At 37.8% G+C, this 16,957-nt stretch overlaps 1 protein-coding gene across 7 annotated transcripts in view; it reads right to left on the bottom strand.

The window, feature by feature from the left end:
- The window catches only part of LOC117399743 (myosin-IIIa-like), a 102,669-nt gene that overhangs the window by 66,093 nt on the left and 19,619 nt on the right, over positions 1-16,957 (bottom strand). For all 7 annotated transcript variants that reach the window (XM_059023192.1, XM_059023191.1, XM_033999110.3 and 4 more), the window contains 2 exons: positions 15,255-15,438; positions 13,825-13,959 (listed from right to left, as the gene is read on the bottom strand). In XM_059023192.1, the coding sequence (XP_058879175.1) occupies positions 13,825-13,959; positions 15,255-15,422 (303 nt within the window). In that variant the 5' untranslated portion in view covers positions 15,423-15,438. The remainder of the gene's footprint in view (positions 1-13,824; positions 13,960-15,254; positions 15,439-16,957) is intronic.

Raw genomic sequence — 16,957 nt, 5'->3', positions numbered from 1 at the left:
GATAATTTAATAATCATAGCTTTAATGTGTTGTATATATATATATATATATATATATATATATATATATATATATATATATATATATATATATATATATATAACCCAAACCATTTTAAAGCCCTTCATTACAACTGCATAACAACCACATGTCTTTGAAAAAAAAAACTGTTATATCAAATGTGTATAGTTCAACATATTTTCTGGTTTATACAACACATATGATGCGAAAACCTAATCAAACAAGAGTAGCAACAATTGCTTATGTATATTCCACCTCTTACTCTCACCAACCAAGGGGCCAGAGATTACTGGGCAGGTGCACTTGGCAGCTCTTAAATTGATCATATATTATACAAGAACTTTAAATGTAGATCCAATTTTTTTTTTAAAAACTGCAAAGTATGTGGCACTGCAGTCAAAATACAGCACTATTACAGGCACTGCATTTACCATATGTAAGAGCATTCTGCTGCCTCACTGTGTTCCTCACCAGTTTAAAGGTTAATGCACACATCTTAATAGTGTAGGAAGTGGTATAGCAGGAGTGTAACTTCTATTTGGCACATGTTTAAAATAACTCCTGTAAAATGTATAATGTATAATGCACCCAAAAGCATTAAATTGCATCGTCTTAGTGTTTCCAAGGCAACAATATATATAATTTTATATAAACACATGGATTTCTCTTTAAATGTAGTGAACTTGTAGACAAACATTTAAATCCTGGTAACACTTTAAAATAATGGCCACAAAATCATAATAAATTCTGACTGAATACCACAGGGATAACACCTTAATATCCTATGCACTTCCTCTGAGTTCTGAAGTAATTCATTTTAAATTCAGCCCTGTTCATTCACATGAATTCAATTACCAATATTCATTCCAAGTTCCTTTGTAACAAATGTACCACATCATTCTTGCCCTCATGTTTCTCATTAAAATCAGTCCTGCAAGTCTTACAGAAAGCATGCCCTTTTCCAAGGTTGGAATTATGAAAGGATACGTTGTGGCCCATGAGGATTGATTTTTGCATGTATTTGTTTTTTTGTGAAAGAGCACGTGAATCCATCATGGATGGTCAAGTATGCAAGCTCACCTCACACACTGAATGCATGACTGCCACAAAACTCCCCTGGGTCCTAAACTCTGCCAGTCGCAGAGGCAGGATTGCAGCAACCCCACAGATTGCATCAACCCCGCAGACCATGCGTTACACAGTAACCATTTCAGTACCTGAAATGATAGCGAGGAAATGAAAAAAATGTAAGAGTGTCAAGTTTATAAAAGCGCAAACAAAATTCAAAATAAGAGGGTCAAATGTTTCTGAACCCCATTAGGCTGGTCACACAAAGTACATGGTGCTACACAATAATTCCAGTAAATCTTACCTAAATATGTATTGGCAGCATTTTGCAGGTCCAACCTCTTCCTATATGAAAAACTGACACACTATGGTAAAGGTGAATTCAATTTTTTATGGTAATTTTGTTGCTGCTTGCCTATTATTCAATGCTATCACTTTCAGCCAACATTGAACATTGAAAACACATCGGTCATAGGAAAAGCAGCGCTTAGTACTCAAATGTGAGGCAAAGTGTGAAGCTTCTCGGATTTGAATTCCCTTTAAAGAAAATAAATGGAAAACACTGAGACAGTTGGGTTTTTTTCTGGAGAAATGTGTACGCAAAATAATGCAAACATGTTTGTCCTTAATTCGTTTGGCACATTTCAGCGCATCTTTATTTTGTATATTTGGCATGGTGATGTGCATACCACAAATCTACAAACATCCAACTATCATTGTGACAATATATTACAACTGCAACAGAATATTAGATGTACAGTAATCTGCTCCTAGGTCCATTCTAAAAAATGTAGTCACGTAAACGCAAATTTAAAATGTTTAATTAGAGAAAGGAAATGAATTGGTCCCTATACTGTTTTTCAGACACATTAATTACAGTACATCTAGAAATGTGTTTTTTTTTGTTTTGTTTTTTTGTATGGATTATGGGTAATGCCCTTTCTAGTCCCGTGACTGTGCCATTATCTGACAGTGTCGGCTTCATTGTATTTTGTATTACATGCATCAGACCTGCGTGTCAGAGGCCTGAGCTATTGTGAATAACTGTTATCATTTACACAACAGTCATGACTCGGTGTCCATTTTCTTCAGACATTTAGAAAGGTTCTTTCAAACAAATAGACCTTGGAGCCCCTTGTCAATTAATGATGCAGCCGAACACAATGTGTAATCTGTAAGAAAGGGTATCGTTTAAAAGAGGTAGAAAATCAATACAGTAATCAGAGCCGAACAAATAGAAAAGGTTCTGATTATATGAATGAATTGAATAATCAAGAACATCCCAGACGTGTGTGGATCAAGTGTGTATTCTCAGCCTGAGGACACATTGAGGTTCGGGGCAACAATGGAAAGAGGAGACCTTGCCTTAGCTGAGAATATAATATTTAATGTTGTGACCTGCTTTCAAATGCAGTTCATGTTGTATTGACTCAAGGTTAATAGCAGCTCAGTAGATTTGCCTTTCAACCAAAATGCAACAGCTTCTAAAACCTACTCCTATTTAAGACCGCCACTTATGTTTCCTTTCCATATGTTTTCATCTACAGCTCTAATATTAAACCTACTCCTATTTAAGAACATAACATTCACAAACTAGAGGAGGCCATTCGGCCCATCTTAATTGTTTGGTTGTTAGTAGCTTATTGACCACAGAATCTCATCAAGCAGCTTTTTAAAGAATCCCAGGGCGTCAGTTTCAACAGCATTTCTGGGGAATTGGTTCCAGACTCCCACAATTCTCTGTGTAAAAAAAGTGTCTCCTATTTTCTGTTCTGAATGCCCCTTTAGCTAATCTCCATTGGTGACCCCTGGTCCTTGTTTTTTTTTTTTTAGGTCGAAAAAATCCCCTGGGCCAACATAGTCAACACCTTTTAGAATTTTGAATGCTTGAATCAGATCGCTGCATAGTTGTCTTTGTTCAATAAATTATTTTTTTTTAGCCTGTCTGCATACAACATGCTTTTTTAAACCCAGGATAATTCTGGTTGCTCTTCTTTGCACTCTTTCTAGAGCAGCAATATCCTTTTTGTTTTGAAGAGCTGTGGTGTGTTTTCAAATTAAATCTATTAAGTGTGTTGCAAAAGAAACAAGCATATCAGTAGCATACATCCTCCTCCATGGCCTCAATTTTACAATCAGAGCTATCAGTGTGACACAAAAGTTAATGGATGAGAATGGCTTATATCTACAGTATGGACAGTATGAAAGAAATGGCAATGAACAGTTTAATGAAAATTGGATAAATGGTATTCAAGACATAAACGTCAGAAGGTAAGCATATGAGGAATTAGTCTTGTGATAATATATAATATAATGACTGGTTTATAGAATGCAGAGTAACTTCTTGTGTTCTCAAGATACATGTAAAAATATTAGTGTGAAATAGACAGAGAGCCACCTTCATACAGTCTATCCCCACAAGCTTACACTCCCAATAACTTATGTTAAATAATACGAGTGCCAAGTTTCAGAAATGGGTGACACACAGATGGACTAATGTACGGACCGACATACACCACCATACATCCTCACAATCTAATACTCTCAATAACGGATTCTAAATCATATCAATTCCAAGTTTCACCACCATTTTTTTTCAATTTACTTCTAAAACATCCCCTTATCAAATGGGTGGGATTTATATCGATAATAAAGGGACCAACAGTGAACCATTTTTTATCTTGCTGTTTTGTTTTAATGGATTTGTTTTTCATTGTGATAAAAATGTTCATTGTAACACAGACAAGGCTAATTTGGATATGGCATTATGATACTGCACACAGGTGTTGAATATGTGTTTTCTGTAGAGCATACTTACAGTATATTTGAAAGGAAAGCATTCTGAGACTAAGGACTGTTTGAAAGCATAGAGTCGCATTCCACTGGTATTTTGTGGAAATGTTAAATTACATTTTAAATATAATGTGCTATAATGCCACTGATAGTTTTCTGGTAGTCTCAGAATGAGAACATAGAAAATACATTTTACATTTTGTGCAGCTTGATACAATTCAGTTAATGCAGACCTTCACTGTATCTAGAAATGATGGAAGAACAATTGGAATTGTTCATTTAAATGGTTATGGATTTTATTATGTAAGCACAGTTTAAAAATGCAGGACAAAGGAGAAATTGTTCTAGTGAAACAATGTTGGTTTGTTTACTTAGCAAGAAACATGTTATATAGCACTTTTGGAATGCTGTCATTGTGTCTAAATCTCACAGTTTGAAGTCATTCCATTCCACCCCATCTAACACTGACAGCTGCTCCAAGCGATTTTTGCAATAGGATCATTTCTGATACCTGCTGGTGTTTCAGGTACTGACAAGTGAAATTTATGGTGGCCAACATTTTCAAACGGGGACAATAAGACATGTATATCTATATCTTGTGGGAGGGAAACTATATACAATGGATAAGTCAGGGAACTAACTGCATACAATTCCAGGCAACTATATGCATTAAATGCCAGGGAACTATTTACTGAGTGCATGAAAGGCCAGTGAGTGAAGTATATACATAAAATGCCAGGAAATATAACTACATTATTAAATGCCAGGGAAGATAACTATATAAAAAATCCAGGGAAGTGAACACATTTCTTTATTTTTCAGTTACTGTCAAAGACAAGCTGACTAAAATATTAAATTAACTCCTCCTCATCTTCAGTTACATTCTCATTTTCATGGTGTTGGCCAGATGTGGATTTTCCAAATCCAAATGCAAACAGATTTGACTGTTGCTTCAAGAAAAGGGGTCCGGTTCTACGAAAGGATTCGGTCTGCGAGATCAAAAGGGCAGTGCAGATTCTGACTTCAGAACCGAAGTTCTGTTGTATATACTGTATATGGTTAGTCGTCATCGTGGCGACCTTATGGTAAAATCTACTGGCCATATTAAAACTGAAGGTCACATTTGGTGACCGGGAGACCTGATTTGAACCACCCTGCCTGAGCGTAGATTGTAATGTGACGTTTCCCAGGTACAGCAGTGAATACAACAACGTGTGTGCAGCTACAGCTAGAAATCTTTTTTAAAGGTAGATAAGAATTGTTCAGGTGAATACCTTATTTTGTACAAAAGAACAAAAAAAACTGCATAGAAACAGAGGAAGCTGAGACACATTTAAACCTAATTTATGATGGCATTAGAACCAAAGATGTAACATTTTACAGCTTGCACGGATTTCATTCAAAAGTACCATTAAAGGAAATAAAAATATGAATCGACACAGGGAGTAAGACGCTACTACTGTCATTATGCCTCTGTTTCTAACATCATTTTTCCTTACAGACCTCAAGCCTTCTGGAACTCGTGGTTCAATATGAGATAGAAAACAAATCTGAAAAAGGGAATTACATGGTGCTTTATTAAAATAAAGTCATTAATTTAACTTGCGATGACGCAAAGCAAAATATAGATGTAGATGTGCAATCTAAATGAGTTTCTAACTGACATTTTTCCAACAGCATAGTCATTATGCACCATTTTAGGTTAATTGAGTGATTAATAAAAGCATTAACTGCAAATGCAAAAGTAAGAATAGCCTGAGCTCTTAGACTGTTAAAAAAAAAAAAAAAACTAATTATAAAAATGGTCCCCAGCAGAGAATGATTTCCAAGAGCAATTTTTTTGCAAAGTTTTTAAGGCATCTTTTACTTTTTTTGCAACCATGAATGTCATGACATCTGTTTCTTTCAGAATTTGAGACCTACCGTACCTAGAGTGGGAAATGGCAAAGCAATTAGTGCATTCATTTGCTCTGTAGGCTTTAAATATGAGTCAGGTTGGCAATGCACACAAGACTGTTCCTCCATTTTTTTATTTGTAGAACTTTGTTGACTTCCAAGTTGCAGAAGTGCCTGTGATCAGCAAGTATTAAGCAGGTCAGCAGTTGGTCACTCGATCTGCCATCACTGCTACTGTTTTGCCATTTTAAGACTATTTAGGAAACAGAGTACAATACCTATTTGGCCCTCACAGATTTTAAATAGAAAGAAAAGAAAATAACAATGGATTTTTTTTTTACTACTGGTGCATATGACAAAACCTTGAAGAATATGAATGATTGTGACTGCACTGGGAGGTCGTATTGACAGAATGATTATTAAAGGAATTGGTGACATGAATTGGTTTTACGACATGATTAGAACCCTAATAGGACCCAGCAGACTAAGCAGGACAGAGAGACTTCATATTTCTCTATACATTTTGGAGTCTAAGGCACTTTAAGTAGTTTCTATTTTAGCTTGCTTTTCCATTTTGCAGTATAAATAGTTGTGTTTAGTTCAGATAGTCTTTGTGTAACCAAGAAGCTCCCCTTCATCATGGCATGTTTAATTGCACCAAGATTCCCATCTGTGTGTCTACGTTATAATTAGGGCTTCTGATTTTCCGTTTTAATCGATAAAACACCCCCGACACAAAAAAATGAAATTGGTGTATAGCCAAAAAACACTGAAAAATACTGGAAATGATTACTCAGTTCACATTGACTTGACCCCTTTCCCCGTGAAAAAAAAATAAAAATAAAATAACCTACAAATATATATATATATATATACAGTGTATATATATATATATATATATATATATATATATATATATATATATATATATATATATATATACTTTCCCAGTGCAGTTGGTCGATGTCCCTCTTCCTGACATATCTCACATTGATTCATTCTGAATACTTTAAACTCACCCCAGCTACTGAGAAGCAGCAAATTCTAATATTTCTACAGGAGGATTGTACACGCTTGCGAGATTTAAAATGAGATTACAATTTAATATGGAGCATTGTTCTTGCTCGCGAGACTTAAAGCTTTATTACCGTTCAATAAGGTGTATTTACACGCGTGTGTAAATTCTGGCAAAATGTAAAAAAACATGCCTAAGCACACAAAAACCACAGAAGAATATGCCTGTGACCATAAGGATTCCATTGTGGAAGACAGCAAAGTACAAGTATGCAAGTACTGTCAAGTTACTATAAAAAAGCAGAAGAATTTTCGAAAGTAACCGAAATATACCGTATATAAAAAGCGAAAGCCCCAAAAAATAACTCAAAATAAGCACAGAAAAATGAATTTAATAAAAACCGAAAATAAGAAACTCTAGAATTTAAGAATTTATAATGCATATATGTTTTTTTTAAGTTTTGGCAGGGTAACTCCATAGAGTTCACACAAACTGTTTTAGAGTTTCTAAAAATGTAAATCAAATTTTACATTTATATATTTTTAAAACACTATCTATTTGCTATTTCTCTGGGAACCACTCAGAATGGTTGCAAACATTATAAAATGGCAATAGGACTGTAAGAAAAAAAAAAAATTCCTGAAAATCAATCATTCCGACGAGTCTGCAGTGACATTCATAATCTGTAATAAATACGCTTATGTAACTGAAAAAAAAAATCATAGCCCTGTGATACTGTATTGCGTCGCCACATACAGTACTGAGAGAAATCCTCAGAATAGAAAGGAAACAACAGGACTACTGAAGCGAGCAGAAATATGGAAGGTCCAGTTGGCAGAGTGTTTTCATTTAATTGGAGGTCAGATAAAATGGGATTCAGGTTCCGCTGCTCATACAAAAACACTGAAAATTACAGAAACTGTATAGTGCAGAACAGTAACCATGGAGATTGTTCTCTGTGTTTACTGATTTGCAATTCTACCGGAATTATAACAGTGTGGCAGTGAGTCATTACAATTGCAGGGTCAACTTGGATGCTTTAGATTGCTAATGTGTACCTACTGAGGGAACATCAAATTCCATCTCTGAGCTCTTTAACCTACAGCTATATAACTGCCTTGACCTAAAAATGAGGAGTAAACTGTAATTATTTACATTACTTTCTACACATTTCCAGTCTGAGGGTAAATTAGATACTACTGTTACAATACTGATGGCTTCTCTCCATAATAACTATAATCACCCTTTTTATAATTCCCATCTGCATTTACATCTTAGAGGTGTCTTGTACAAAGGGATTTGTGAAACAAAAAGACAAATGGTAACTTAAAAAAAAAGAAAATACAGTATTTATAGTCCATGGTGGCCCCTGAAAAGACTACAGTTACCAAGCATCGCAAAAGCATATTACAGATGTTGCCCTGCCAGACATTTTTCCTATTCACAAAATAGATTGTGGATTTCCTTTGAATCAGTATATTATGTTCTAGAGGACTCTGGTGTGGATTAACAGCTGGTCAATTAAGGAGGAGTGCCAGCTTTATAGGGACTAATAGCTCTTGTCAAATGGGTCAGTATCAATACGTGTTAAGTATGTTGGTGACCTTGACCATGGCTGCCATACTGAAGGCACGAGAAGCTTCTGCTGTGTAGAGACAGTACACTGAGTTATTTTGATACACAGCTGTATGTCTTATTTTTGTTATTTTCTCAGTTCAGTTCCATTACCAGTATGATGTAGCATGGTGACTAGTCACCTGTAAAAATTAACAGTTTCAAATAAGTGAACTCTCTACTTATTACGAGAAACAAGTCTTTTAAAAAAATGCAGCGTTTTTACTGAAATGTGTGACACTGCCTCAGGATATGATTGACAGATATGTGGCGAAGAAGGAGGTTTGAATAATATCACCTACAATACCAGGATTATCAAAAAGGAGAGGAAGGAGCTCCATGTAACATTTCTGGGTTTGGCTAATGCATATGGTTCAGTGCCATATGAACTTCTTTGGGCAGCATTTGATTTTTTCAGTGTACCAATGACAATAACAAATTTAGTGAAAGCCTACTTTGGAGATTTGCAATTTAGATTTTCAACTTCATAATTCAGCACTACATGGCAATGCCTAGAAGTTGAAATAATGGCAGGATGCACCATTTCTCCACTGGCTTTTACCATGGCAATGGAAGTAATCATTAGGGTATCAAAATGGGTAGGGGGAGGACAGTGCTTGGCTTCTGGAATGCGACTACCACCAATTCAGGCATACATGGATGACATGACAACCATGACTACAACAGTAGCCTGCACTAATCGGTTATTGGGCAAATTAACCAATAACATTGGATGGGCACGAATGCAATTCAAGCCCACTAAATCAAGGAGCATCTCTACAATTAAAGGTAAAGTAGTAGATAAAATGTTCTTCATTAATGGTGAGGCAATACCAACAGTGTCTGAGAAGCCAGTGAAGAGTCTGGGGAGATGGTACGACGGGGATAAGTTAGACAACAGTGGAAGGGTTGAAGAGCATAGACAGCAGCGCTTCACCTGGCAAACTAAAACTCTGGTGCTTTCAGTTTGGTCTACTGCCGAGATTGCTGTGGCCACTGACTGTGTACGAGGTTTCTTTGACAACAGTAGAGAAGCTGGAAGCTTTAATCAGTTCATATATCAGGAAATGGTTGGGAGTTCCACGCTGTCTCAGCAGAGTGGGACTTTATTGTAAAGGAATACTGCAGCTACCAGAAAGTGGGCGGCAAAGAAAGCTGTGGAGGATGCAAAGGCTGCCCTTCGAATTGGTGATATCATGGGGCAAGTGGAAGAGGGGGTCTTTGTCTCAGTTCATCTCCTCCTACATGGCACAAGGCAGCCCCAGTTCAACGGAGGAAGCTGGTAGTCAACAAGGTGCAAAAGCAGGAGGAGAGGATGTGTATAAAGGCCATTTCCCAGGCCAAGCAGGGAGAATGGATGAGATGGGAGAGTGTGGAACAACGCAAGATTGGCTGGCAAGACCTATGGTCAATAGAACAGAGCAGGATCAGTTTCCTCATCAGGTCAACATATGATGTTCTCCCATCACCACAGAACCTAAACCTCTGGGGTGGAGAGGATCCCTCATGTCCTTTGTGTTCATCACCTGCAACATTAAGGCACATTTTGACAGGATGTAAAGTGGCTCTTAGCCAAGGACGGTTTACTTGGCGTCATGACCAGGTGCTGCGATGTTTGGCCTTAGCAGTGGAAGACAAGCGTAACATGACCAATAAGTTGCCACCTGTTCCATCAAAACATTACACACAAAAGACAACATTTCTCCGCCCAGGAGAGCAGCCACCAAGAAAAGGTGTTAAAACCAATCCTCGCCCAGGACAACGGGAAGCTGCTAGAGACTGGAAAATGCTGGCAGATATTGGTCAACGGCTTATTTTTCCACCTGAGATTGCCACAACTAACCTTCGACCAGATATTGTCTTGTGGTCTGGATCAGCATGCCTTGTTCACCTGGTAGAGTTAACAGTGCCATGGGAGGATGTTGTAGATGAGGCGTATGAGAGGAAGAAACTGCGGTATGCTCAACTAGCCACTGAAGCGGAACAGCGAGGATGGAGAGTCCGGGTTTTCCCAGTGGAGGTGGGTTGTCGAGGATTTGTGGCACACTCTACAACCCGGTTTCTCAGAGTCATTGGATTCAGTGGCCAAGAGTTGTGAAGAACTTATCTGAAGCAGCAGAGAGGAGCAGCAACTGGCTGTGGTTGAGACGGAAAGATTCTGGCTGGGAAATCTCAAGCACAATAGAAAGGAAAGCTGATGTACAGGTAAGTAAGCTGGGCTTAGTTGAGTGGGGGACAGAGGGGGGTGCTGCTGGGACGCCAGAATCACCGTCGTGGGCTAGTCGACGAAACACCGAGGATGGAAGGTGCCCACTTGAAGACCCCAGAGATGTACCCTACTTAGCTCAATCCAGACGGATGTCATGCTGATGCGCTGGGGAGACCGCACTGTGGTTGATCCCCGGAGCCAGCATCGCAGCCGTTGTGTGTGCTGATGCGCTAGGGAGGCAATAAGCTGATCCCTGGAGCCAGCATTACACTTCAGCCATCAACACCAGACAGAAGGATATCTACTTCATCATATGGAAAGAAGCTCAAATGGATGGAGACACATATGGATCACATTAGTTTACTGTAAAGCTACGTCTTAGTTGGTGCTTATCTACTCTCGTGTAATGGAAATCACAGAAAATAAAACAGAATCATTGGGTATTTCAGGTCTACTGAATATTTTTGTGATGTTGCTAAAGGCTCGCTTAAAGTGATTGTTGCAAACAAAATAATTACATATATTTGTTTCCTGGTTTGCATTGCCATTAGTTACATATGTATTTTTTTTTTTTATATAAAATCAAAAGATATCTGGTCCTACACTGTGTTAAAGAAAGTTCTCAGATTCCATGCCTTACTCTCTGGAAATGTGTTACACTTGCACTTCCTAAGTCATTCCACCTCAGCAGTGTCCTCTGGGACTATGTTACTGGCTGAAAATAGGTCATCCAATAGAAGCAGCTGGTTGGTTAGTGACAGGAAAGGTGCCACTGAAGGGATGGGGACAATTTCACCCTCCAGGCATGACATGTACCAGATCTGTAGTACCAGATACCATGTTTTAAAATAATAAAAAAAAATATCTGTTCCCTATGATATTCAAGACTTATAAAACAAACAGAAGTGCACAGCAGGTCAGATTTATGGAAATGTTTTGTCCGTTTCATTCACTTTAAGGTGACATGCCAGAGAAGCAGCACACCAACATGTTACCTTATGTAACGTGACCTTTGTAGAAAAAGCACTGGTGAGGAACAACCATGCACTAAAGGTCATGAACTTCGTTTAATAGGCTTCCACAGCTTTTAGGAGCTACAAGGAATTCTGTCGCCAGCTCAACTGAGGCTCCTCCTCCCATCAGCCCTGAAACTGATCTTCTCTGAAGGGAGAGGTCACAGATGTGCTGTGCCTCTCTGGGAATGGAGATGAATGCAAAGATATTTTCAGTACACTACAGTATGCTACTCTCCAATCAGAACATGTCCCTATTCTTGTTGGAGGGTAGCGTATATGTTAATTGTCATTTTGCATTGGAGTTGCAGTCCAATTATTATTTTATATTTGTTAACAAGTCACATTTCTCTCATATGATACATCTGTACAGGAACAGATTAATGGAATGCCAACAATTGTACTAATGTAGAGTAGGTCCTTTCTTTCTTCTCCGCTCTCCTGTGCGTGTGTGAATGTGTGTGTGTGTATATATATATATATACAGTGCCTTGCGAAAGTATTCGGCCCCCTTGAACTTTGCGACCTTTTGCCACATTTCAGGCTTCAAACATAAAGATATGAAACTGTAATTTTTTGTGAAGAATCAACAACAAGTGGGACACAATCATGAAGTGGAACGAAATTTATTGGATATTTCAAAGTTTTTTAACAAATAAAAAACTGAAAAATTGGGTGTGCAAAATTATTCAGCCCCTTTACTTTCAGTGCAGCAAACTCTCTCCAGAAGTTCAGTGAGGATCTCTGAATGATCCAATGTTGACCTAAATGACTAATGATGATAAATAGAATCCACCTGTGTGTAATCAAGTCTCCGTATAAATGCACCTGCACTGTGATAGTCTCAGAGGTCCGTTTAAAGCGCAGAGAGCATCATGAAGAACAAGGAACACACCAGGCAGGTCCGAGATACTGTTGTGGAGAAGTTTAAAGCCGGATTTGGATACAAAAAGATTTCCCAAGCTTTAAACATCCCAAGGAGCACTGTGCAAGCGATAATATTGAAATGGAAGGAGTATCAGACCACTGCAAATCTACCAAGACCTGGCCGTCCCTCTAAACTTTCAGCTCATACAAGGAGAAGACTGATCAGAGATGCAGCCAAGAGGCCCATGATCACTCTGGATGAACTGCAGAGATCTACAGCTGAGGTGGGAGACTCTGTCCATAGGACAACAATCAGTCGTATACTGCACAAATCTGGCCTTTATGGAAGAGTGGCAAGAAGAAAGCCATTTCTTAAAGATATCCATAAAAAGTGTCGTTTACAGTTTGCCACAAGCCACCTGGGAGACACACCAAACATGTGGAAGAAGGTGCTCTGGTCAGATGAAACCAAAATCAAACTTTTTGGCAACAATGCAAAACGTTATGTTTGGCGTAAAAGCAACACAGCTCATCACCCTGAACACACCATCCCCACTGTCAAACATGGTGGTGGCAGCATCATGGTTTGGGCCTGCTTTTCTTCAGCAGGGACAGGGAAGATGGTTAAAATTGATGGGAAGATGGATGGAGCCAAATACAGGACCATTCTGGAAGAAAACCTGATGGAGTCTGCAAAAGACCTGAGACTGGGACGGAGATTTGTCTTCCAACAAGACAATGATCCAAAACATAAAGCAAAATCTACAATGGAATGGTTCACAAATAAACATATCCAGGTGTTAGAATGGCCAAGTCAAAGTCCAGACCTGAATCCAATCGAGAATCTGTGGAAAGAACTGAAAACTGCTGTTCACAAATGCTCTCCATCCAACCTCGCTGAGCTCGAGCTGTTTTGCAAGGAGGAATGGGCAAAAATTTCAGTCTCTCGATGTGCAAAACTGATAGAGACATACCGCAAGCGACTTACAGCTGTAATCGCAGCAAAAGGTGGCGCTACAAAGTATTAACTTAAGGGGGCTGAATAATTTTGCACGCCCAATTTTTCAGTTTTTTATTTGTTAAAAAAGTTTGAAATATCCAATAAATTTCGTTCCACTTCATGATTGTGTCCCACTTGTTGTTGATTCTTCACAAAAAATTACAGTTTCATATCTTTATGTTTGAAGCCTGAAATGTGGCAAAAGGTCGCAAAGTTCAAGGGGGCCGAATACTTTCGCAAGGCACTGTATATATATATATATATATATATATATATATATATATATATATATATATATATGACAAATGGCTGAAAACTTAAAACTTACCTCCAGGACGAGCCACAGCTGATCCCCGATTTTGGCATCTTTTTTGTAGAACATTCCATAGAACTTGACCACATTGGAATGGTCAGAAAGTGCATTGAGGATGTTGTACTCGGCTTCAATTTCCTCATCAATATCCTAGCAATCAAAACACAAATTAAGCAATCATGTTTACTTTGCAGCTGTGCCTCTCTATATAAAGAGGAAGCACAGTTCTATATAAAGATGTACTGTATATATTAATTTGCATTATAAACCTCAGAAATAACCCAAGCTAGTCTGACAGCTTCTTAGTTATAAAATATTTTTTAAAAAATGTGAAGTTAAAAAATATATATTAAAGATTTATTTTATCTATTTATTATGCTATGATATTCTAAATCACAATGCATTACTGTTCAAAGTATTTACAGCTAACTTTACAGCTAACTAATAATTTCATAAAGCTCCATAGGTCTCAAAAGCAATTTATAAAAGCAGATGTTACAGCAAACATGTATTTTCACTTCAAAGAAAGTTCCCAGTTTGCTTGTCTTGCCTTCCAAGAAGTCTGCTTTAATCCCTCGGTCATTTTGCTTGCTTTAATTGCATATTTGTGTGGTGTGCTCCCTGACACCCGCCTGACCACTACACTTCATTAAAATAAATACAATTTGAACTGATCTGCACAGACATTGGTGGGGTTTAAAGAGCCCTTTGGGTCACACAATCATTGGGCTATGAAAGATTTCCTCTTTTTAATTTCATGACTGCAGGCCATTAGAAGGATTATGCCATCAATATGTTCTTACTTCACTGAGATTTTACAAACCATGTAATACATTAAACGCAGCAGCCTCCTTAAATACTCCCTTATGATTAGGAACGACTTCATATTTAGGAAGTTGTTATTAAAGCGCTTGTGCTGGCATGTATATTTCTTTATGTTGCATGTCCTCTAAAGAAAGAAGAAATCTAAAATGGTCACATTTACTTCGGATACTTGAGGTTTGAGAGAAAAAAAGGTGTCTTTATATCTGCAGTTTCAATAGAAATAGTACATGTGACTGACTGTATGTCCCAAGCGATGTTACAGAGACAGCAGATTTCAATTGAAATTAGAGTGCCATGACAGTGCTGTTTTATTCATGCCACTCTGTGCTGTACAGGGACGGAAAGGGATGGGCTTGAAAATAATTATCTTGCTCTTGTCTCAGTCCTAGAAAAGAGGGCCATCAATGAATTCCCAGAACCTTCACACAGTGCTATCATTTTGAAGTCGTCTATAGAAGTTTAATGTTTGAAACCCATGGTAAAAGCCAAGAACGTGATTAAGCACAATAAATGCATGGTACAAGCATGGGGAGGTGCTTGGTACACCTGAACATTTACAGTGCAAATGTATCAACTTTTATAAGGGTAGATGTTTAAAAACTGAGTAATAAACAACTTACATGGATCGGGTCCAGAACCTTGACAGCTGCCTTGCTTCCATTAATCTTGTTCACCACTTTGAAGACTTTGCCGTACGTCCCTTTCCCAATGGTCTCGATAATCTCCCAGGTATCAGAAGGATCTGGAAAGCTGTCAAAGACGATGGATTTCCCCGATACCGGAAACATCTTTAAGAATGATCTCCTATAAATGTAAAACCAAGAAATTAACATCTAAGATTGATGGAGCTTCCAAATTCTCTGACAGATACCATTTATTTGTCTAAGTTGTCTAATTATCTGCAGTTCTGTTTTAGCAGCTTTCATTAATTCTGTTTTTTCTTTTTACGTAAACTATGTAACTATATATTCATCATCAAAGTACAGCTGGATGGATAGCACACTATTGATTTAGTTTTTAAGGACTTTGGCCCATATGCATAAAAAATGGCGGTAATTTCAGGCCATTAAAAAAAAAAGTAATGGGCAGTATTTAACATGTGATTTATAAAACTACTGCCTGGTTATTTTACCAACCAGTAATGGGTTTAGATGTGATTTACCATCACAGATTGTTCTAAACAGTGGTATACAAATGAGCCGAACCTTACAAAAAGGTACCATGGCATTACCATGGAAAATGTACTTTCATTGTAAATTGGGCAGTACCATGGTACATAATCCCATATATAATCCCATGGGACTAGCATGGTACAAAGTCCAATTGAAATACAATGGGACTACCATGGTACATGGTCGGGGCCCAGAGGTATGGGGACCCTGGAGGGAGGTGGTGATGGTTAAAGCTACATACATTTTAAGTGTGCAAAAGAACCACACCCACAAAATTTTGTTTTATTATATCAGAGTCTTGGATTCATCTACAGTGATAAGTATCAGTGTAAAAGGAGGGACTAGTGCAGAACAGACTCTTTGATGGAGTTGCATTGGTCTCTTTCCTCGGCTAGCGTATACATAATCAATTTACTAAATTACTAACCTAATACTAACTAAAAAGTCATGTTTCTTTTATATTTTTAATTGATTATTTATTAAGTCAAATAAAACAAAGATAGCAGAAACACAGAGTGACACTGAATTCAGTAAGATTCGTAGGTGAAAGTAGAGAGAGGTTGCCAGAAACGGAAACGCAATTCATTGAACACAACAGTTTGGAGGAAGGTAGATGCGGCTGAAGTGATAAACCAGCTGGACACTTGCTGTTAAACCTTTTTTCCTAATTTGACCACGTTTTATAGTATTTCCGCAGAGTGTGTGTGTTTCAGTTTGTCAGTTTGTCTTGTTCGGAATGATTTGCGCAGTCAGCAATCACAGCACTTCCAAATCAGTGTACCCTTAATTAGAGCCTTGTATGGCTGGAGATCTCATTTTAAAAGGTGTCAATATATTGAACTTCTTTAACTATTTAACAATCCCGTTTTATAAGAATATGTAGTTTTAAATATTCAGCTATGGCCAAAAGTTGTGCATCACCTAGAATTTTAGCATTGACACACACACACACACACATATAGATAGATAGATAGATAGATAGATAGATAGATAGATAGATAGATAGATAGATAGATAGATAGATAGATAGATAGATAGATAACATTGTTTTAATTGCTCTGGATTCGCCCATCAGTTACTTGATACACCAGGCAGCAAACAAAACCCTTCACGTTGTCCTCTCCATACAGGTTTAAATAATAATGGACTTT

Source organism: Acipenser ruthenus, chromosome 4 (genome assembly GCF_902713425.1).
Source record: "Acipenser ruthenus chromosome 4, fAciRut3.2 maternal haplotype, whole genome shotgun sequence".
In the NCBI taxonomy this organism is placed as follows: domain Eukaryota; kingdom Metazoa; phylum Chordata; class Actinopteri; order Acipenseriformes; family Acipenseridae; genus Acipenser; species Acipenser ruthenus.
The sequence above is the reverse complement of the archived record's forward strand: the minus strand, read 5'-3'. Positions and strand labels throughout refer to the sequence as shown.